Source organism: Panthera tigris, chromosome A3 (assembly GCF_018350195.1).
Source record: "Panthera tigris isolate Pti1 chromosome A3, P.tigris_Pti1_mat1.1, whole genome shotgun sequence".
Taxonomy (NCBI): domain Eukaryota; kingdom Metazoa; phylum Chordata; class Mammalia; order Carnivora; family Felidae; genus Panthera; species Panthera tigris.
This window is the reverse complement of record NC_056662.1, coordinates 69,111,732-69,134,831: the sequence shown is the minus strand read 5'-3', so window position 1 is coordinate 69,134,831 and position 23,100 is coordinate 69,111,732. Positions and strand designations below refer to the sequence as shown.

Sequence of the window (23,100 nt, the reverse complement as noted above, 5' to 3'; positions counted from 1 at the left end):
GAGTTTTCTATACACTTGCACAAATATGAACTGTAAAAGTGAACGCTTCACCCTTTTGCCTTTTTGCTGCCTCCTTAAGAAATACCTGCTATCCTCCCCCTTTGGAAGGCCAAAATAGCAATGCTTTTGAGTGTTTCTCCCCTAGGAGCTTTCTCTATTTCTTTCTGTGGAAGTCTAGAGAGACAAATGTCCTCGTAATAACTTGGCTGCCTGTGCATTCGGCGTCAGTGGCTTCTATGCCCTTCTCTCGCACAAAGACAGATCCCATTATGCTGCCTGTATTGAGAAGCGCCCCTTCTGCTGGGATTTGGAATGCTCCTGAGCACAGCACGGAGGCCAGTAGCCCTGCATCCTCAGTTACATGCACGTTTCACATTCATCACAGGCCGTATTTTCACCTGGGGGTGGACCTTAGGTTTTCTGTGAAAGAACTAAAATGCATCATCCTACCTGTCCTCTACCTCTACTAGACTCTGCCTTTCTGTCCCTCCCTCTGTACCCCATCTTCTGTCTCTTGGCCTTCTTTGTGTGCCTGCCGCCCCCCAAATCCCTGAGACTCTATGTCGGCAGCGAGCATGGCACCAGACATTTCTAATCCACTTTCTCTCTTAATACTCTACCTCTTCTGCTTTATGGTCTAGACCTGAAAAATTAAGCTAGGACAATCTGGTAACGTGTAATGGGGTGTCCTTTTCAGATATTATGTTTGCGTTTTTACAGAGATCTTTCTGGAGATAAAATATTGGTGGAATTTTGAGTAATTTGGTGGTACATGGTGGAAATTATAATAAAAAACTGCCTTCTGTCTTTCATTTTTTTTCTTTAATGGGTTCCACAATTTTTTTCTATGATTCTCAATTAAGTCCATGCTAATGTCTACCTTTTCTTCCTATGCTTAAAACCAGCATTCCTGTATATTTGTGAACTAATAGTTTTATTTTCCTCTTACATTTGGAGTGAGGGGGGTCAAAACAAAACTTGCAGATTTAGATGATTAACTGGAATTAAAAATTTTTTAATTTTTTTTAACATTTATTTATTTTTGAGACAGAGAGAGACAGAGCATGAACGGGGGAGGATCAGAGAGAGGGAGACACAGAATCTGAAACAGGCTCCAGGCTCTGAGCTGTCAGCACAGAGCCTGACGCAGGGCTCGAACTCACGGACCACGAGATCATGACCTGAACCAAAGTCAGCCGCTTAACCGACTGAGCCACCCCGGCGCCCCTGGAATTAAAAATTTTTAAAAAGTAAACAGCCAGTTTGACTTGGTTCTTGTGATGAATCATGACACACATTTATGTAATGCTTATTATAAACCAGATACTTTACTAATATTATTTTATTTAACAGAGCAACCGTAAGAGATATGCCAAATTATTACGCCCATATTATGGATGAGTAAACCAAGACCATAGAGTTTATCAACATATTGATACAGCCGAGAGTGATGAAGTCAAGTTTTCTTTTTTAAGTTTATTTATTTATTTTGAGAGAGACAGAGATAGCATGAGCAGGGGAGGGGCAGAGAGACAGAGACAGAGAGAGAGACAGACAGAGAGAGAGAGAGAGAGAGAGAATCGCAAACAGGGCATCGAACTCATAAACTGTGAGATCATGACCTGAACTGAAACCGAGTTGGATGCTTAACCGACTGAGCCACCCAGGTGCCCCTAAAGTCGAGTTTTGACGTAGATAATCTGTCAGACTGTTGTGTTCAATAAAAGCAATCAAGTCAGTTAAAGGTGGGGCCATACAACTTTTTTATTGTTGTTGTTAGTGTGCAGCTGCATACCAGCTTTGAAAATGAGCACTAACGAACGTGAATCTGACTTTATTCAAAAGAGTAATGTAGAATGTCAACTTTGTCTCTTTCTTTCTTTATTGACTGAACTATTGGAGAGGGATATAGAATGCCAATTACTCTTTCTTTCCTTCTTTTTTTTAATCTTCCTTTTCTTCTTTTCTTAACTGTTAAAGGCTGACAAACACTCTTTTTGGCTCTACACTTTGGTTTCCATTCCTAAATTCAAATGGAATCATTTTAATTACAGTCTGCCTTATTTCTACAGATTACTGTTCACTCCACTGGGAAGTATAAGGCACACCAGGAATAGAAACAAAAATCAGAAACATCTTTCCTCAAGGAGTGTACCCTTAAGAAGGTGAAAGAGAGAAAGGGTGATTTTTAGAACATGTTGCACTCTGTAAAGACCTGTGTGTTCTCTTGTCTCTGCAACAGGTACCATTTCTGTCAACACGCTGCGCACGCCCTATACTGCTCCTGGCGAGAGCGAGATTCTGGACCTGGATGATGAGTTGTACCTGGGGGGCTTGCCAGAAAATAAGGCTGGCCTCGTCTTCCCCACCGAGGTGTGGACTGCTCTGCTCAATTATGGCTACGTGGGCTGCATTAGAGATTTGTTCATTGATGGCCAGAGCAAAGATATCCGGCAAATGGCTGAAATTCAAAGTACTGCTGGAGTGAAGCCCTCCTGCTCAAGGGAAACAGCAAAACCGTGCCTTAGCAACCCCTGCAAAAACAATGGCATGTGCAGGGATGGGTGGAACAGATATGTCTGTGATTGTTCCGGAACAGGCTATCTTGGCAGGTCCTGCGAGAGAGGTAGGATTCTAAAAACCAAGAAGCTGACTCCCCTGAGACGAAAAGTGTATTAAATGTTGACCTCAAACCTTAAACTGACCATGGAAACGTAATGTGTGCTCTGCAGAGGTAAACTGCAAGCCTAGCAGCCACCTCTGACGTATTACTGATGAGTCCTAAATGATTTTCAGAGGGCCTGATTCTGGGAAGACACAGCTTTTCAGTATGTTGCAGGAATAAATATTTGGGTCTTTCGTATCCTCCAGAGTATGGGCCTAAGATGTAGAATCGACAACAACTGCTTTCCCTTTTGCCTAGTTTTTAAGTTCAGGAAACCAGAAAGTAAAGAAGGCATGAATTAGAGATATTTATGGCATTTAGTGCTAATATCTGTGCCAAAAACAAAAATAGCATTTGAAGCAAACTAAGTTGTAAGTTGCAGCTTCTATTAGCCGAGCTCGTTTCACTTCAGTCAACTTACTGAGTTTGAAATTTAGAAAGTAAGGTGACTTTCAATCGTCTAATTTACACCAGCATTTTCAGATAACTTCAAAGACACTTACCTTTGCCTAGGACCTAAGTGATCACAGAAGATTTATTTACCCGTGTGATATTAACACTTTGTGTGTCCGTTGAACTTCTGAGCAGCTGCCTCCCTTTCTTCTCTAGTAGGAAGCAAAGCCACACTTTTTTTTTTCTTTCCCTCTCCTATAAGAAGGAGAAGAATAGGGATTAAAAGAAGAATGAAGCGTGGGGGCTACCACTGTTATTCTGCAGAGCAAGGGGGGAAGAGCAGAAAAAAGAACGCCCTTCCATCGACTTAAGAGTTTCAGATAAATGCTTTATCATTATACCCACTAGCAATCATTTTCAATATGGGACAGAAAAATCAATATGGAAAACTCTTGACGAGTCGTTCCATTGTCCTTTCATGCTCCAAATAACATTGCTTGTATTAGACATTTAGTCTGAAATACCTGGCCTCTGTTACTTAAACCATGCACATTTAGTCTTTCTTTTCCCCTTTAGTCCTGAAATACTTTAATTTGTTTAAGCTCACGCTTCCTAGGGAGAAAAAAATAGTGATTTCCACAGTCCAAATTTGAACAATGTGACGTCCGTTCTTTATCTTCATAAAGAGGTTCATCAGCTTATCAGTTCTATTATTAACATTAATCAATATAAACTTAAAATAATTTAATGACCTAATAATCTTAAATTACCTACCAAATACAATCACTGTTCTGCCCTATACAGTTAGATAGGTCAGTAGATAGGTAAGTATTTTAATCACCTAGATTCATTCTTTCTCCTAGTACCTAAGTGCAGTTCCTGTAAATTGTCATTAGAGGTTAGCTGTTTCTCTGTAGTTTCACTTGTAAGGTGTATATTATCTGTGGATTCCCTCTTCTCATTTCCCTGTCTAATTTCAGTTTATTTGTTTCTATAGCTTGGTCTTTAAAAACTGCCGAAAGGGGCCAATAACAACCACCAAAAAAGGCGACAAAGCTCGTAAGATCTATTACAAGTTAGACATAATGCGAGATTAGCGGAGCTGTATGATTTAAGCTTTGTTTTCCTTTTAATCACTCAGAGAGCTGCCAGTGACTCTGAGGCCTCCTGCTTAAGTGAAGGTGGAGAAGAGTAGAACTGAACTGTCGGTTCAGTTACAAAAGCCTTTGGTTAAATGTGCACGGTGTACCACCCTGTGGCAATACCCCGCTACTACATATGGCAGAAATAAAAATAGAAATTGTCAAGCTTCCTGAGCCAGAATGAGGGAAAGGAGATATTTATATTTTGCAATAATTAGAAGGAGGGGTGGCAAGCATATGTAGATTTGCAAATGAGAATTTAATAGCAAGCTTCATCACTGGGATGCGGCATACAGTTTTATCTGACAGGTGGCTAGAAATTTCTGCGCATTTCTTTGTCTCCACGTTGGTTGTCTGTTGAAGAGAAAATGGTCATTTTTGTATGATGTTTGTTTCTGGACTACCCGGCATATTGTTAGAAGTCTTTGTTTTTCAAAATTAATTTTCTTGCTAGCATTATGGTATCTCCTGAGCACACTGGTGATGTGGAAAGCTTGTCATGCTTAATACCACAGAATCTGGCTGCTGTCCAGTTCCCAGTTATGCCCTACTTCAGTCAACACATGATCGTGTCCAACCCCTGGGGTTTCCAATTCAAAAGAAAGAACTTTGACTGTGATTCTTCTCCAGATAGACTCTGATCACATATGGCTGTTAATCACATAAGAGTTGATTGACAACATTTGAAATTTAAAATAATAATAATAATAGAGGTACTAATGAAATCTATCTTACTCTTAGTGAGCAATAATTGATAATTTATAAAGATTATTGTTCAAAGTAATTAAAAAATGTGTTCAAGTCCTTGGACCATGCAGCACAGGGAATGATATTGCAATCACATTACAATAGGAAATTTTCATTCTGCATTAAGTAAGCAAAGGAATTTATAAGAAAGAACAGAGTATTTGCTGACTTAGACAACGAGGAAATAGTATTTTAAGTGTATTGATCCCATAAGGGATAGTAATATAAAAATAACGTTCAATTGGACACAAATTAAATTCAGCATTTTCCCTCCCACTTTATTTTGAATAAAGCTGAGAATTTGTGGAGACTTGGCCGAACAGAAATTATTCTTGGTTATGTGTACATGTTATAATCAGAGGTCTGCTTTATACTTGTTTGTTAAAACTCTAACAGATGGAGGGACAGATGTCAGAGCAATATAATTTGGCTCCCTGTCTGATTTTCATCGTTGCGCACAATATGTGACTGCCTTTCGGCAAAACTGAGCCCAGGTGTACATTTTAGACAGCGAGAAGGAATAATGCAGAAAAGCAAATTTATCAAACTTAACGACAAGGGGGAAGGAGATGCAGGAGACAAAGCTGAAACTTTTTTCTTCCCCTGTGGGAAGTATTGTATTGGAATTAGCCTTTTAAAGTCCTCGTTTGTGTTCTAAGTGGTAAAATGATTTTACTAATATGAAAGGATGCTGCCAAATAGCATAACCTTCAAATGTCAGAATGCTGTTTACCATTTATTTGGCAACTCTAGACTCCAACCTTGTGCATTTTCCACTTCTTGTCTAATTAAACATTAACTCTAATTATGAGGACTCATTTACGTGTTCATCTGTCATTTATCAACAAGTTATTTTCACATTGAGAATTATTTAACCTGTACTCAAGTTTTATTACTTTGCTATGTTATTTCATCCCTGCAGTTTTTTTGGAGAATGTTATAGGCTAATGATCCTGATTATTGTTCTACTTCAGATTGTATTTCATACTATATTCATGATCCACTGTCAGCCATCTATATTTCTAAATAGTTTTTAATCAAATGAAGCTACATTTTATAGATTATAAATCATTTTTAAATGTGATTATTGAATAATAGAGACGGCTTTACACAGTAAATGAATAGAGGAGAAAAACTAACAACAATTTTCATTCTTTTATCAATATGATACCAAAGTAAATGGGCAATTCATAATGGTTTTTAAATGTCTGTTCAGGTGTTTGTTGCTCTATAGATATGGATGATGTTTAGCTATAGTTTAGGGAAGTAAGTAGTAAAGATCACATTTCTTTTATGATTATTCAAGAAACACTTTTTTCCCAGAGTTCACCACAACTTTATAATGATGCTTTAATTATTTTTTTTTAGTAAACTACTAGTAGCTTTTTTTTTAGGAAGCTTCTTATCTAATAATAAAAATATGTGTTACAATATAGAAACTCTATATTTTAAAATATTTTAAAAATCCTATTAAGATCATATTTTATTTTCTCAAAGTCAGGTCAGTGCCTAACCACAGAACTTGTATTTTGATAAATGGACCTGATTCCTAGTCTGTCTTCTGTAGCACAACTATGTCCTTCAAAGTATAATTCGGCCAATATTTTGTTCACATACATTATCAAAATTAGATTCCACTTACAAGAGACAGAGTAAATACTTAATTTCTTTAGTATTCTTAAGTTCGGGAGAGCATTTATGTAAGCTTGATATCCAAATTGAAATAAGCACTTTCATACATCTTGAGTATCAATAAGTACTTCAATTAAGTACTTTGTGAGGCTCCCCTGTGTGCCTGGCCCTTTTCCGGGCACTCAGTTGCTGCTAGAACAATGTATAGGACAGCCTAACCTCTGCCTTCATGACACTTAGTTTCTAGAGGGTGAACAATATACAATATACAAACAAATAAGAAATGGTAATTTTTGAAAAAAATTGGTAAGTAGATACAGAATAACTGGAGGGGGGATCACTGAGGTGTAGAAGGGACCTCTTGAAGTCACATTTGACTGGAGACCTGAATGTTAAAGGAACCAACCGTATAAAGATTTGGGCTTATGCCTTCTAAGACAGAGGGATCCACAAGTGCAAGTCCTTGAATGAAAGATGAAATCCGTGTGACTGGAGTTTACTAAACGAGTAGTGCAGATGCTGAAAGCTGATGCTGTTGAGAAGGGCTGGAGCCAGATCACAGAGAACATTCTAGGTAGAAAAGGAGTATAGCTTTTGTTCCAACTGCAGTAGGAAACAATGGTAGGAGTTGGGGGACATAGTTTAAGCAATGTAGGGATATAGTCTAATTTGATTCTTTAAAAGTTAGCTTGGCTGCTGTGTATAGGAAGAACAAGTAGAAATAAAGAAACAAATGAGAGAGCTATGCTAGTTGGTCTAGGTGGAAGATGAGAGCAGAGCCAGAGGTACTTAAATGGTAAGGTAAGCGAGCAGTTCAGGAAATGGTTTGGATTTAGAGCCTACAAGACTTGCAGACTCTCACGTAGATTGGGCATGGCAGAGAGATTAAGAGAGAAATCAGAACAGCTAAATTCTGAGCAATGAGATTATGCCATTTACTGACACAGAGAACATTGGTGAAGCATCTTGGGGAATTGGTTCATTTGGGGGGTGCCTATAGTATTCAGACTGGAAATATTAAGTGAGCAATGGATGAAGGGGCTCAGAAGTCAGGGCTGGTAATAAATCTTAGGGGGAATTGGCCAAGATCTCTGAAGTGAAGGGGTAGGTAGAAGAGAAGAACACCAAGGAGGGAGACCTGGAACCTTCCATACATTATCAGTTCTGGATGTGCATTCAGTCTCATGATGACAACTAATGACTAAAGTCCATCCGAAGAAATATTTGACTCTCCTGACTTTTTGAAAGGCAAACTTGCAAAACTACAACTCCAGAATATACTCTTAATTAACAAACACAACTGTATCAGTAAAGCTAATTGTTGTGCCCTGTAAATAGGTGAAATAATGAGAATTTCCTAGTTCGTTTTAATTCGAGGTAGCTTTTCTTTTATTAAACGGTATTCTGTGGTATCAAAACCAATGAGAAGCAGAATTACTCATACTTGTTTTGCAATCTTCCACCACCATATGGTGTTTAACATTAAAGGATACTGACCATTTCTTAAAGCAGTCAATTTGTGATCAACAGTTTCTGCTGTGCTCTTCTTTATGTGTTTAATACAGTAGTAAGCACCTTCTGTCTTAAAGCAATCCACTTTAGTTTGGTAGCACACACCCACGCAAGCTCTGCAGACCCACCCCATGCTTACTCAATATCACCAAAGTACATAGTTATTGACTTTTGGTGATAGCTTAACATTTTCAGAACACCAGGGTAGTGCTTACAAATGATGTTGTCAGTTACACCTTACTTGTAAAGAAACCTTAAAATGAATTTTCAATTTCTGTGTTTGTAAAACTTAATTGCCTTGTTAAACATAGCAACTCAGAAGAAGCATCGCCTGTTGTTTGGACATGCTATTTTTTCCTCTTTTTTTGAATATTACTTTTGGTAAAAGGTTGACCTTATTCCTATACTTAAGTCATTTCTTTTTCTTTCTTCTTTTTTTTTTTTTTTATCACATTCAGGCAGAGATTATGAAAGAAGGTAATAGTAACTCCTTTTAGAATCTTGGACTTTTTGGGTAGGCGAGGTCCTTAGAGACCCTCTCATTTTGCTGATGAAAGATTTGGAGCTAAGGCAAATTTCATAGAACAAGTCAGTGGCCTAGCTGTATACAAACATTTATTAAATAATTGCTAGTGCTTCAAACCAGTCTTACGCTGCGGCTACGCACAAAAGAATGTGATCTCTACCCTTGAGAAGGGAAACACATACATACACTTTGACAATCCCAAATGACTCCTGCTACAGATAGAAAGTGCTATGGAAACAAAAAGGGAAGTGCAGCCATCCCTGTGTCTGTACACTAGCAGATTCTTCACAGTTGTCTTTACTGTGACTTTTCTTTTGGGCTTAAAAAAAAAAAAAAAAAAAAAAAAAAAAAAAAGCTCTTTTCTGAGGATGAGTTGAGTTTCTAGTGTTGTGTTCTATCTGGAAGCCATTGTGGGTCACACTTTTCCTTTTCAAAGTGTAAATGCACGAAACTGACCAAGAACTTTTATATTCATTTCTCTTCCATAGAGGCAACGGTTCTGAGCTACGATGGGAGTATGTTTATGAAAATCCAGCTCCCAGTGGTGATGCACACAGAGGCTGAAGATGTGTCCTTACGGTTCCGATCACAGCGTGCATACGGCATTCTCATGGCAACCACTTCTAGAGATTCAGCAGACACCCTCCGCCTGGAGCTGGATGCAGGGCGTGTGAAACTGACGGTCAATCTAGGTAACAACTTGCCTTCCCCCATAAAACTAATACTGTTCACTTTTTGTTCAGTTTTGCCTGCAAACATTTATCAAGTAGCCTGTTTTGCCATGGAAAGTTATAACACTTAATGGTCTCATGTTCATCATTTAATTTAGGTTTTGGGGGCATCTTTTTATTATTTTCATTTTGTTTAACATAATTTACCATTTTGTGATTTCTACCACTGAGGGTTCTTAAAAGGGAAGCCATATGTATCAAAGAGGTTAATTGAAAATATAAATTATTAGGCTTGAAGAAGCCTCAATTTTGATTGTTATGTTTACTTACAGTCCGATTTGCTATAGACCCCATCCCCTTTCAGATAAATAAAAATCCGCCTACTTTTACTTAGATACCATATTTACAAAATATCAAATTTCTACTTTGTGATCAACAAGTTGCTTTGACTCTACCCTCTGGGCTTCTCCTTTGAATAGTGACCTTTGTGGTACCCCATCTTTTCTGTTTGGAAATACTGTGTGGTGATATTTTGCTATCAAACAGCAATCCACAACCCTTCAATGCCCAAAGTCTGCGGCCCGTAGCAAACAGCCATGAGAACACTAAAAACACAGACTCTTCTACAGAGAAATAATGCTTTCCTGCTTAATTGTAGCATTAGGGAAGAGTTACTACAGTAAAACCTCAATAAGCTGTATGAAATACGGGGGAAGGCTAGGCTGAATTAAGAAAGAGTCTGAATTGTAGACTTAAAAAATTTACACAGTTTTGTTTTCAATTACATTGAAAAACACAAATTAATAGCTAGAAAGGCTTAGTAAGGAAAGGTTTTACTAGGCTGATTTTAACGGGTGGATAAGAGTTATCCATAATTAGGATGTTGTTTCATGCAAGTTGTGCAGTCAGCATACAGTGAAGTACTGGAGATCAGTTTTCTTCCTGAACTTGGTCGTTTACAACTTGTTTGTTTAATTTTTCTCAGGCAATCTCTGTTCTTACCAAAGAATTATAAATATTCTGCCCAATAAGTTGCATTATTATCATTAACTCCAGGAGGAGTACAAATTAATGAGGTTTTACTGTAATTCCAGGAAGTGCTAAACATGCACAATAATACATAAATGGAGAAAGAAAAATAAAATTTGAAACCTAGATTTACAAAGAGAGTAGTAAAATGTGATGAGCGTAAGGCATTTGTGGAAACCTTACCTACATTTTCAAATTGTGCTGGGCAGAATGGTAGCTCATAAAATATAAAATTATTTCAGTGATAGCTTATTACATACAATTACATTCAATTAATATTAGTTAAATTAAGTTAAATTAAAAGGGTGTTTTTTAAAGACCACTGAAGAACACACTGCACTCTCATTTACTGTTCTGTTAGAGTTCCCTCTAGTGGCAATGATAGGTTATTACAACAAATCAAAAGAAATCGCCTAATAGCAGTAAAGGGGCTGCTAGCCAAAGTGGAAACACTTATGGGTATTTTCCAACAGCAAAGCATTCTGTGGAAAGAGTTGTGTAGGTGCTGGTCCTTGGCTGTTTGCAACCACTTTTCTGATGCGGTTGACGACACATGACAAACTCAGCTATATGGAAACAGAATCTAGGCTTTTTTTATTTTTCATGTTTCCCCAAAGGCATTAAATACTACAACAAAACCCAGCAAATATTTATCTATACATAAAATAAACATAAGACATCCCACGCAGTCTTTTAAAAAGATAACCCTTATAATTACAGTCTGTGTTATTCACGTCAGCTGTTCTGCTCTTAGAGAATCTGCTTTTGTATAAGAAGAAAGCATAAGAAAAGGAAAATCAATAGTAGTGTTAACCATGACACTTATTACATAAAGATAACATTGTTAGCTACTAAGAGAAGCACAGGCTTGTGTGCTCTGAAGAATGACACTACTCCTTAGCCCCTGGAGGTTTCTAAAGGAAAACACAGTTGTTTCTTTCTCCTTTGATTAATAAAAGGCATGGAATCCAACCAACATCTGGCTGTTTACCTTTTTTTGCCTAGGCAAATAACAACAACAACAGCAACAACAACACATTAGAGTGAAGTGAGAATAATTCAACTTGCTCTCCATTTTGACCACCACAATTCTCCAGAGTTCTGTTGGCCTTTGTGGGATATTACTCTTTGAAGGTCCAAGATGTCTGAGCCTAGCTGAGCTTGCACTGCACCCCATTGTGACGGAGCACTTTTTAATTATGCTGAAAACAAGAATATGTTCTTTCACAGATGGGGAGAAAGTTGCAGCCAGTCTAAGCCAAGCATCTTTGACAGTTAACAAGTCTTTATTTCACTTAGATTTGTCACCATGTAGCTTTGTTTGAATTGGCCATTTAAAAAAAAAAAAAAAAAGACCTTCTATCATTGTTTCCAATGTGAAGTTTTATAACAATGAATCTGGGTTCTAGAAGTATGTAAAGAATAAATGATATAGAGTGGCCATATTTGCATGTGTCTGTCCCCGGAAGGGTGGACTGTGATTTTATTGGATGTCTGCAGCTATTACCTTGAAGGATAAATTTTCATTTTTCATCTATTCTTCCCCATCTAGATTGTATCAGGATTAACTGTAATTCCAGTAAGTGCCTATTCAAAATTTTTAAAATGTTATTCCTCCATTATGATGTAAGCTAGTCCAGAAAAAAATGAGAGCAAGAGAAAGACGCTTATAAAACTCATGAATCCACTTTTGAAGTATACCAGTCCATCATCTGGGTTGTAAAAATTCATTTTGAAATCTGTCCAGCTGAAGACTTTCCTGTTGTAGTTCCTACCTGTAAATGGGAAAAGAAGTGACAATATCTTGTAACAGAAGGTGAACAAACCTCTATAGGCCTTTGAATAAGGCAAGTAGCATTTGTATTTTGCCTGATCTTGGACTCCAGTAGCTCTCTTCATGACCGAATTAGGAAAATAAAAAATACTCTGGGTCATATTTCCTTCACTTTCTGTTTTTACCTCTTAACTCAAAATACAGAAAAAACATTGAATTCCTTTTGAGAGTTACTATTAAACCCTTTTAAATTCAATCAAAGGTTTACTGAGAAAAATGTATTTTTCAAAGTATATATATATGTATATGTAAAGAAAATTACTTGCCTAAGAGTTTTCTTGTTTATTAAGAGTATTTACATGATGAATTTTTACATCCTCATCACATATCTGCAAAAATAATCAAAATCCTTCAAATCTGTGATATGCATGCCAAATGATGAGTCAGAAAAGATGCATGGACTGAGTTTTATTTGACTATGGACCGGATAACCTGAAAGGATATAAGGACTGTGATTTTATTTTGAGTTGTAGCATTGCCTTAAGAGTAAATTTATTTTATTTCTTTACATAAATGTTCAGATTTTTTCCTTTCCAGGTTTTGCTACCACATTAAGGAATCTCCTCCAATGATACCAAAGTTGTTAGCTATTTCAACAAAACAGTTCTAACAAGATTCTAATCTCTCATTGTTGTAGTCCCTAAAAACATTTTCTATATCCTTGGAAAATGCTGAATGTGAGTTAATGAAGTCTACTCCCAAAACCATTGACTGTGTTTGCAAATAGCAATGTCATCCTCTGAGGAACAAAATGGTGGTCTTAAACTTACAAAACGAGCTTTATCTAATGAGAGATACATACTACTTTGAACACCATGTTTCTTACATCTCAGATTTGTCTTCAAATATTTTAATATTCATTTTAAAGTAACATAAATGTGAATCTTTCCTATCATAGCAATAAAAAGGTAACTGAATCATGACTTATGAGAAATTACATTAATAAACTATCACACAAGCCATGAACTATCATCTCAAACAGAACAGTTCCTGAAACAATCTCTCAAAGCTCTCATACAAGTGGGATTTTTTAAGTGTGCATCATCTCCTCTCAAACCCCATCCCCCACTTCCTGGGAAGGAGCACAGATTTTGCGAGTATAACCCCATGGTCCAGTCTGCTTTCAGTTCTTGGGCACTGATGCAGACAAAGCAGCAATCACAAAATATTTTTCCAAAGTCAGATTGTGCCTCAGTGGAGTTATAGATGTTCTTGATACTTGCTGAGTCTTAGAAAATAATGTGAGGAAAATATTCCTTTCTAGACTCCTGTTTTATGTACTCTTGTTTATTTATATTAAGCATACAATAAAGCATGAATTTTTAAATTTATAAAATGGAACTCTGTGAACTCTAGTATTTGGATTTCGAGTATGGGAATTAACCAAATCAAATGTAATTCCTCGTTTTCTAGCTCTGCAAATTGTTTTTGTTTTTGTTTTTGAAAAATATAGTTGTAGTCTAATCACCCTTGTTAGACACTTCTCTTCATTTGGCTTCTATTATGAGATTCTAATATTAAGCTTAGTCTTTTTTTTTTTTCCTCTGGATATTCCACAGAATAATACCTTTGAGGACAAAGGTTTTTGCTGGTTAGTGAGATTTTTCCCTTTTTAAGGAGTATGACTTACATATACATTATTTGAAATAAATGAATGATTGTGAGCTTTCACTGCACACCTCAGACAGGACTGCAAATGCCTTAACTTGACAGCAGTCACTGGAAAGAACATTCCATGAGCAGGTAACATTTTAATTTTCTTTTGCCTTTGTTTTACTTGGGGAATAGTGGGCAGATGTGGCAAGAACCCCAAGTTCCATCAAGAATTCATGTTATTACTCAACTTTAGGAGAGGGAGGAATTTGCATATCAAATAATGCAAATCTAACACACAGTGATTAAATAAGCAGAGATTTCCACCTGGAGTGCATTTCCTACCCAGTAAAAATATAAATAAAAATATCTGTATCTCAGTATAACTTGTAGTTTGAGAGATTGATTTATTACACTTATCCCCTGTGAGCTCTAAGTTTGTCCGAAACCGAGATGAATGTACATTTATTAAATCACAGCCATCTGCCACCACCGTCTCTAAAAATTATATCATACTTAGAATATTAACTATATATGAAATTAATATGACATACCTCACGTGATATCTTTTAAGAAAATTTCTGCAGCAAATATGCAAACTATAACACAAAAGATTATCTTACATTGAGAATTAATATTAAACTCTAAATTATTAAGGTTGGATGGAAACCTTTTCAAACTTCTCTACACTTCCTCAGAATTGCTCTGCTGTTTCTTTTGGTCACTCCGTCCTTCTTCATCTCTGCCCCCCAGTTTAGAGCAGATGTTGCTTGATAAGGGAAAGAAGAGCTAGCTGCTTGTATTCAGACCTGTGGGACTATAAGAGATGGCAAATGAGTTTCTTTCTCAACCATTTCTGTATCAGTAGTTTAGATGCAGCAATAGAAACTTCAGTGGACAGGCCAGGGTACCGCCTTTTGTTCAGGTCCCTTGGGGAAAGGGCAGCTTTGAATTCCAGAGTCCATCTCTGTCAGATTCTTTGTTTCCACCATTTTCACCCTCATAGGAAAAGCTGTCAAGAATTTTTAAATGGAAAGAGAGCCCGTTTTCATTTGAAAATCAAAAGCTTATTTTCATGTGTGGAGAGGGTACTTCTTTTAAAAAAAAGAACTGTCTCTATGAATAGTGGCCATATCAGTGTCAAAATATATGCTTTGATCTTTCAGATTACAAATGAAATGTCGCTGCACACAATCCCAAACCAATCCCAGATCTCTGACAGCCATTAGCTTATATCATTGCTAAAATATATTTGTCGTGTGCAATTGGAATTAAATTAAGGTCGGTCTGTGTAGATTCATGGCCTGGAAGATGAGCCCAGAAGTGTATTATCTATCATTCTCCATTCTCCTGTATCCAGGATAGAAACAAAGGAAGAGTCAGAATACTCTTGCCTTTCAGTCAACTGCAGTATTGAGAGCAACAGTCTGCCATCATAAAATAATCGTGTATGGAAGTTGCTTAAGGAACCACCATCTTTTAATGCATATCATTTCTTCTCTGGACAGTACTTCAAAAATGTAGATGAGACTTTAAAGTCACATTCTTCTAAAACATGAAGGGGAAAGAAAAGTATTTGGATTAATTTTTAAAAAGATATGTTCTAGATTATTTTGCAAAAAATAATTATTGTAGAAAAATACACTAGTACAAACTAGTCATTATGAAATTATTACCAAGAAAATCCAAATCAGACTGAATAGTCCTTTCTGACTGACACATGAATTATTTGCTTGAAAAGGTGTGTTTGACAGTCTCTTCTTTAGTTTCATATTAATGGATTTAATACGTCTTTTAAAAACTATGAGGATTATAAAGGAAATTTTCTCATCCTCAGGAAATTATCTAAAATGCATTATTAGTAGGATCCATACAGGCCATCATTCTTATTATGTATTTTTCTTGTTTGCCAAAGTGCATAGCCTAAAATCTTGGTTAACTCTGGGATAGAGTTACCAACACAATCTCAGTCTTAAAGTTGGTGTCCAATAGTTCCCTATAATACTTCCAAACTCATCAGGCTATGTGTTTCTCTATATTTTTTTTTCTGAAAATTGGGCCTTTGTAGTGATATACTGCATCTTTAAATTGTCCCAAATTTTATACTTTCTTATCTTAGTAACCTTAAAAATAATTAGTGCTGTAATCTTTAAAATATTTCATTGAAAATTTGAAAACGACACTTGTTCCTAACAACTCTAGGTGAATCCTAATTGTCACGTAAATAAATAAATATATAGTGGATGCAGGGAGCCTCTTGTGCTTTTGTTTTTGTTAGTTTTTCTTTCTTTCTTTTATTTATTTTTTGTTTACTTGTTTTTATCTTTTCCAATCAATGATGTAATGACAGAATGTCCTTCTTGCCCACAGAAGGCATGGGACCACCTCTGCATCCATATAAAACATTGATTTTAATATAAACTTGTGATCTCTGATGTCTGTTTTGCTTGTTTGCATTATTTTGGTTTCTTTGTGCCTTGTTTATGTGTCTCTTCTGCCCACTTGATGTCTCTTCCTACCAAGATTTACTCTTCTTCTCCACTACCAACATTGTTTCTCCTGTTCTGTTTCTTCTTGTTTTCTTACAAAAATAAAAATTCTCTGGGTTGAAAAAAATATTTTAGTAGGCCGGCCTTCCAACTAATTTTGGCTTCTCACAGAAAATGGTTTATCTAATGCAAAGACAACAAAATTACAGATGACATTAATGTGGACAAAGTGTCAGGGGTTAAAGTTCAATTCCTTTTATTTGCAGTTCGGTGTCTAAAGTATTCCAGAGGGAAAGAGAATGTGAGGCCGAGTACTTAACCTCACTTTGCACTCGGATAGAGTGAAGAAACACTCTGAATAGTGTTATTGGAAAATGTACTGTGATGGATGTCTGGAGTGGATAATAAGATCTTTGTATTATCATTTTATTACCAGAATGAAAAGATCAACTGGATATTAGTTATCACCCGTTTTTTTTTTTTATGTGGTAAAAATGGAAAGCAATAAAAGAATGCAAAATGTCAACCAGTGGCACTTAAGCTATATTAGATTGCTCTGATCAGGCTGCCATTTGGCAAGCTACTTAAAAAGATAAGAGGAAATTTCTGGGGGCTGGCTCTTGTGAGTACAAAATGAATGTTCAGTTCAGAGCAGCTGCCTGATGCCTAAAGAGCAGACAACTGAGAAAGGGAATCATGTGCCTCAGTCCCCACACAATAGTTGCCTGATTGGTAGAGTTGTGTGAGTCCTTGCTTCTAGCCACTGGTGCTGTCCATCTGCCTAGGACAGGAGCTGCTCAAGGAATAAAGGGAGATGATTATATAAATACAGAACTCAAGAGTTTTTTGTTTTTTTGTTTTTTAGTTATTGTTATTAGTTATTTTTGTTTTTTTTTAACTGAAAGTAGATATGAAGGAAAAGAAAATAAAAGACAATTTTTATATGATTGTTTTAGGCAAAATTCTAGCATTAGATTTCTGATTAAAAAAACAAATAGCCAAAATAGGCAAAGGGAATTGGCACATGATAATGAGTCTTTAGAATAATATCAGAATTGGAATAAAATTTAAAGGTATGCCCAGTTGGATTGTCCACATTTTACATTTATGAGAATTATAAACAAGAGTATAGTTTTTCCTTGCACATTTAAATGGCTACATAGATTAGACAAATCTTAGTGTGAGCGTCTGATAAGTAGAAGATTTGGGTCCATTTTTGTGAACAATTAGTCTGTTCATTGCTTTTGTACAAATACAAAATGCTGCAGTGTTTTAAATGTGTGCAGGTTAAGAATTCCTCTTGAAATCAACTCAATTATTAATTGATTGGCTGAAGCATTTTCTGATTCTGCTGTGAAAGGCTGTATTCAAAGTGACGCAGAATTTCTGATTAGTGTGGACCGAATTCATCAAATTCTCTTTCATGGTTTAAAGTTGGCATTATCACAATGGCCTAGGTAGATATTCTCAGAAAGGCCTAGGAAGTTTCAGAAGAAACATTCAAACTTGATATTCCCTAGGTTTCTGCGAAAAGGAATTTTTCTTATATGCAACCAAATATCACCAAATGACCACAGCCTGTCATTCAGATGTTTTTGTTTGTCGTGTTATTAGAAAAATTTGGTTTCAAGAATATCCACCACTTCCTTCACAGTTTTGAGTGTCTGTTTTCTTTTCCATTTATTTATTTATTTATTTATTTATTTATTTATTTATTTATGTCTTTCTTTCTTTCTTTCTTTTTTTAAATTTATATCCAAGTTAGTTAGCACATGGTGCAACAATGATTTCAGGAGTAGATTCCTTAATGCTCCTTACCCATTTAGCCCATCCCCCCTTCCCACAACCCCTCCTGTAACCCTCAGTTTGTTCTCCATATTTATGAGTCTCTTCTGTTTTGTCCCCCTCCCTGTTTTTATATTATTTTTGTTTCTCTTCCCTTATGTTCATCTGTTTTGTCTCTTAAAGAACTCATATAATTGAAATCATAAGATTTTTGTCTTTCTTTGACTGACTCATTTCACTTAGCATAATACCCTCCAGTTCCATCCACGTAGTTGGAAATGGCAAGATTTCATTCTTTTTGATTGCCGAGTAATACTTCATTGCATATATATATGTATACCACATCTTCTTTATCCATTCATCCATCGATGGACATTTGGGCTCTTTCCGTACTTTGGCTATTGTTGATAGTGCTGCTATAAACATTGGGGTTCATGTGCCCCTTCGAAACAGCATCCCTGTATCCCTTGGATAAATACCTAGTAGTGCAATTGCTGGGTCGTAGGGTAGTTTTATTTTTAATTTTTTGAGGAAACTCCATACTGTTTTCCAGAGTGGTTGCACCAGTTTGCATTCCCATATGTATTTCTTTTGGTAGGGATGTAACAGTCCCATATTTATCATTGACCCAGAAAATCAAGGATAGAAATTTAAATCAGATATCTCTTGTCATTAATAAGACTTTTATTAATTTTTTGCACTTAGTTTATCTCATTGTGAGATAGATGATTAGAATTTCATTCATTTTAAAGAAAACAATAATAATTTTCTGTATTTGGAGTATTTGGTCTTTTTACTTATATGCCCTGATTTAGGTATCATAGAGAACTAACTCCTAAAATATCAAAAAAGACTAAAATGAACTCATTGACTTCTATTTAAAACAATCTGCAGTTTTTAGGACAGCCTTAATATTCAAGGATGATCTAAAGTGCCATGCCACCACACTCATTTTACTAGTGTGCACAAACATAGATTAGAAAATTTTGTACAAGTTTTGTATTCCTGATTTTATTCAAAAGAAAGCCACTAATAATTTATATCCTATCAATTGATTATCTATCAGAGGATATGAAAACATATCTTATGATCATGGATTTCAGTCCCTCATATAGTCCCTAGAGAGAAATTAGGTATCTGCTACCTGCTCAAATAGATGTATAATTTAAAAGATGAAGACTTTGTCTACCTAACTATGGGTCAGATATGTATGATTAATATAAGCATTCCAACTTAGCTTCCATTTATAGGATTATACACATTCTTAAACACCATGGTTTATGATGCAGAATATGAATGTTTTTTAAATCTTGGAAAACTTAGATTGATAGTTTTAAAAAGTTTTAGTCTTGAAAAATAGGTGTTTTGTTATTTGTTTAATTATTTATATATATTTTACTATCTTATGGAATTGGCAGTGTTTCCTGAGAAAATAGTTTGGCTATATGAAAATGTTTGCATAATTTAAAAATGCTGATTGTTTTTTTTTTAATTGAGACAAATTGCAAAAATAAAATGTAAAGATTTCATAGCCTAAGTTTCAAAGACATGCTAGGGTTCACATTTAGTAAGTTGGTTTCCCTGAAGATTATGGTATACTATGTAAAGACTCAGCGAAACATAAAATATAAAATTTAGTAATTTTCACTGATGTCTATAAACTCAATAATTTGCTTTTAAACTAGAGTTTTAGAATATTTTAACAGCAAAACTCATGAATTTACTTCCCTCTAACTCAGAAGTTATAATTATTCAAATACCTTTTATATTGAATTACATCACTATGTACAAAAAAATTGTTAAGCCAAATGGAAACTGTTACCAGGAAAAGTGTTTTTTTTCTAATCCACTTAAAAGAATATACTTCTTAAAAAATTGAAAAAGAATTAAAAGCTAATTTTTTTTTAAGTTGAGTATAATTGACACACAATGTTACATTCGTTTCAAGTGTACAATATAGTGGTCCAACAATTTTGTACATTATGCTCTACTTACCACAAGTAAGCTACCGTCTGTCACCATTCAAGGCTATTTATTACAACCTCATTGACTGTGTTCTTTATGCTGTGACTTTTATTCCTATAACTTTCTCGATCCAAACTGGAAACCTGTTTCTCCCACTTCACCATTTTGCCCATCCCCCACACCCACCGTCTAAATTTTTTAAATGGCAACCCCTCCCTCCCCTCTGGAAAGCATGACTTTGTTTTCTGTATTTATAGGTTTAATTCTGCTTTTTTGTTTGTTTATTTATTTATTTATTTGTGTGTGTGTGTGTGTGTGTGTGTGTGTATTTCACATATAAGTGAGATCATATGGTATTTGTTTTTCTCTGTCTCACTGATTTCATTTAGCATAACACCTTGTTTAGGTCCATCCATGTTGTCACAAATGGCTGATCTCATCCTTTTTTATTGCTGCATGATATTCCATTATATATATATATATATGTATATATATGTATATAATGTATGTATATATGTATATAATGTATGTATATATGTATATACAATGGAATATTATGTATATGTGTAATACACACATACACACACACACACACACACACACACCACATCGTCTTTGTCCATTCATCTCTGGATGGACACTTGAGTTGCTTCCATGATCTTAGTTACTGTAAATAATGCTGCCTTGAATGTGGGGGTGCATATATCTTTTCAAGTAAGTGTTTTCTTTGGGTAAATACCCAGTAGTGGAATTATTGGACATTATGGTATTTCTATATTTAATTATTTAAGTACCTCCATACTGTTTTCCACAATGGTTGTACAAATTTGCATTCCCACCAACAGTACACAAGTGTTCCTTTTTCTCCATATCTTTACCAACACTTGTTATTTCTCATCTGTTTTATTTTAGCTAAGAAAATACACTTTTGAATGCTTCTAAGAATTTATTTAGCATTGTTCACTATTCTTATCCATTAAAAACAATCCCTGAAAACCATGACTGGTCAATACGTTAGAACAATAATATTTTTTCTACAGTATTTTATGTTTATTTATATTGTACCTCTGAGTGCATTAATTTTTTAGTAGTTAAGAAATAGACATATATTCAGGTTACATTAGTTTATGAAAGTTTATTATAAGAACACACTAAGAGCAGATATAAACAGGAAATAATTTCAGTCACAACATGACAGGTTTTATGGAGCTTACAATGAAGAACTAGAAGATTGTTCAACATGCAGTGTGGCTCCATTGGCCCAGGTATTTTGTCATGTTTTCATCTGCTGCCACTAAGGCTCCCTTCTCAATGTTGTGCCATCATGGTGACTTCATTATCATCTGTCTTTTTTTCTGGTACTCCAGCTATTCCTGTTCTCTATACTGACTTGCTTCAGCTTGGTTGTAGCTTCTACTTCTTCATGTCTTCTGCTTCTTCGTAGCGTTTCCTCTCTTCCCTCATGGCTTCTGTTCTCTGTGTCCTTCGGCCTTGTGCTACTCCTTTGCCAACCGTTGTCTCTATGTAGGTTATATATTCAAAATCCCCTAGAAAGAGAACCTAGTGGATTCACTACTTATTCATATGCTGTTGAGTAGAAATTTCAAATAATGTCACTTCATAAGCTACTGACCAGATTTAGCTTTGGGGGCAGATGCCAACTGGTAACCCAGTCAGCTGTGATCAGAGCAGGGGCTGAGGCCCATATAATATACTGTCCTCAAGGAATACAAGAACAGCAGATTTTCCACACAAGCATCTTTTCTCTAGGGTATGTGATTTAAAATGTTTTTACTTTACCCATAAGGATTATGCCCATGAGGATTACAATTTCTTCAACATAGAACTGGCTAACATGTGGTGTATAAGTCAGCTGGGAAAGGCTCTTTAAATTGGGGGTGGGAGTAGTGAATGGGGCCATCAAAGAATTTGAGGATTGAAATGTTCAGTATGCTCAGAACTCTTATCCATTTCTTTCATTTGTTACCAATGGGAGCAAAGAGCAAGATGGATAAGAAGTGCATTATGAAAACAGTTTCCCCAAAGGTAAAGTAAGAAATCCTAACAGTATTTAAATTACCATTATTTTTATTCCACTTAATATTGGATTATTTGTTTGTTGTTACTTGTTCTTTGAATGCATCAGTTACATAGTTGTGAGAATTCTTTACCCTCCCATCACCCTTCCCAGGACATCAGTAAAATTAGACTGAAAATATTTTGTGCATAGTACTACTGAAATAAATTAAATTTCAAAGTCAATTGCCTTTTTCTATGGATGATTATTACAGTTAAAATTCCTTTGGAAATAGGATTGAGGGTAAGAATTATCAATTCCCTTTTTAAAAATTTTGCATACAAAGAATATAGGCAGCCTGTGAATATAGGCACTCATTAAATTGTCAGATACATGGAAAATATCAACCTATTTTGGAAATCAAAAAATTTCCAGTGTAAATAAATGTGCACTACTAGAAAATCCAAAGAATCCATGTGAAAATTAAAATCCAAATATTATAGAACTAATATACTATAATGGCATGACTTAAAATTGGTATTACTGATTTTTCATGCATTATGAAGGTGTCCAGTAAAAGAAAATAAAAAATAAATGATTTAATAAGTTATGAAAATCCCCTTGGAATACATACATATTCACCTCATAGTGTTGAAATAGATCAAAATGGAGGTAGATCATGATATTGGTTACAATAATATTAAAAAGTAATAAAATAGAAATAATAACCACATAGAATTCTGAAAGTGACAGTATAGGTGATGAGATTCTTGAAGTATCTTAATAATACATTTATAAATTAAATTATTTTATTTGAAGATTCAGTCCAATAAATCAAAATAGAAGCTTCACACTGTCAAAAATAATATTTGGGTAATCAGCCAATTCTTTAAACTGTTCAATGGAGGAAACTTAGTTCAAACAGTAAGCAGTAAAGAAATAATTGGTGTCTCCTATTTTTTGAGTGTCACCTGCAAAATTGACAACCACCATAACAAAATGGCTTCTCTGCAGTATTTCTGTAAAAAATATCCCTCAAAACGTTTATTGTTCCTGCTATACAGATTGTGGGTAATTTTTCATGTCTTATTTTTGTTCAT

The 23,100-nt window shown here is 35.4% G+C and overlaps 1 protein-coding gene across 19 annotated transcripts in view; it reads left to right on the top strand.

Annotated features, from left to right (window-relative positions):
* NRXN1 (neurexin 1) overlaps positions 1–23,100 on the top strand; it is a 1,119,427-nt gene that overhangs the window by 498,668 nt on the left and 597,659 nt on the right. For 12 of the 19 annotated variants that reach the window (XM_042981362.1, XM_042981358.1, XM_042981361.1 and 9 more), the window contains 3 exons: positions 2,243–2,626; positions 9,106–9,309; positions 11,870–11,896. In XM_042981362.1, the coding sequence (XP_042837296.1) occupies positions 2,243–2,626; positions 9,106–9,309; positions 11,870–11,896 (615 nt within the window). The remainder of the gene's footprint in view (positions 1–2,242; positions 2,627–9,105; positions 9,310–11,869; positions 11,897–23,100) is intronic. The other 7 variants (XM_042981375.1, XM_042981374.1, XM_042981369.1 and 4 more) reach the window with 1 other exon arrangement.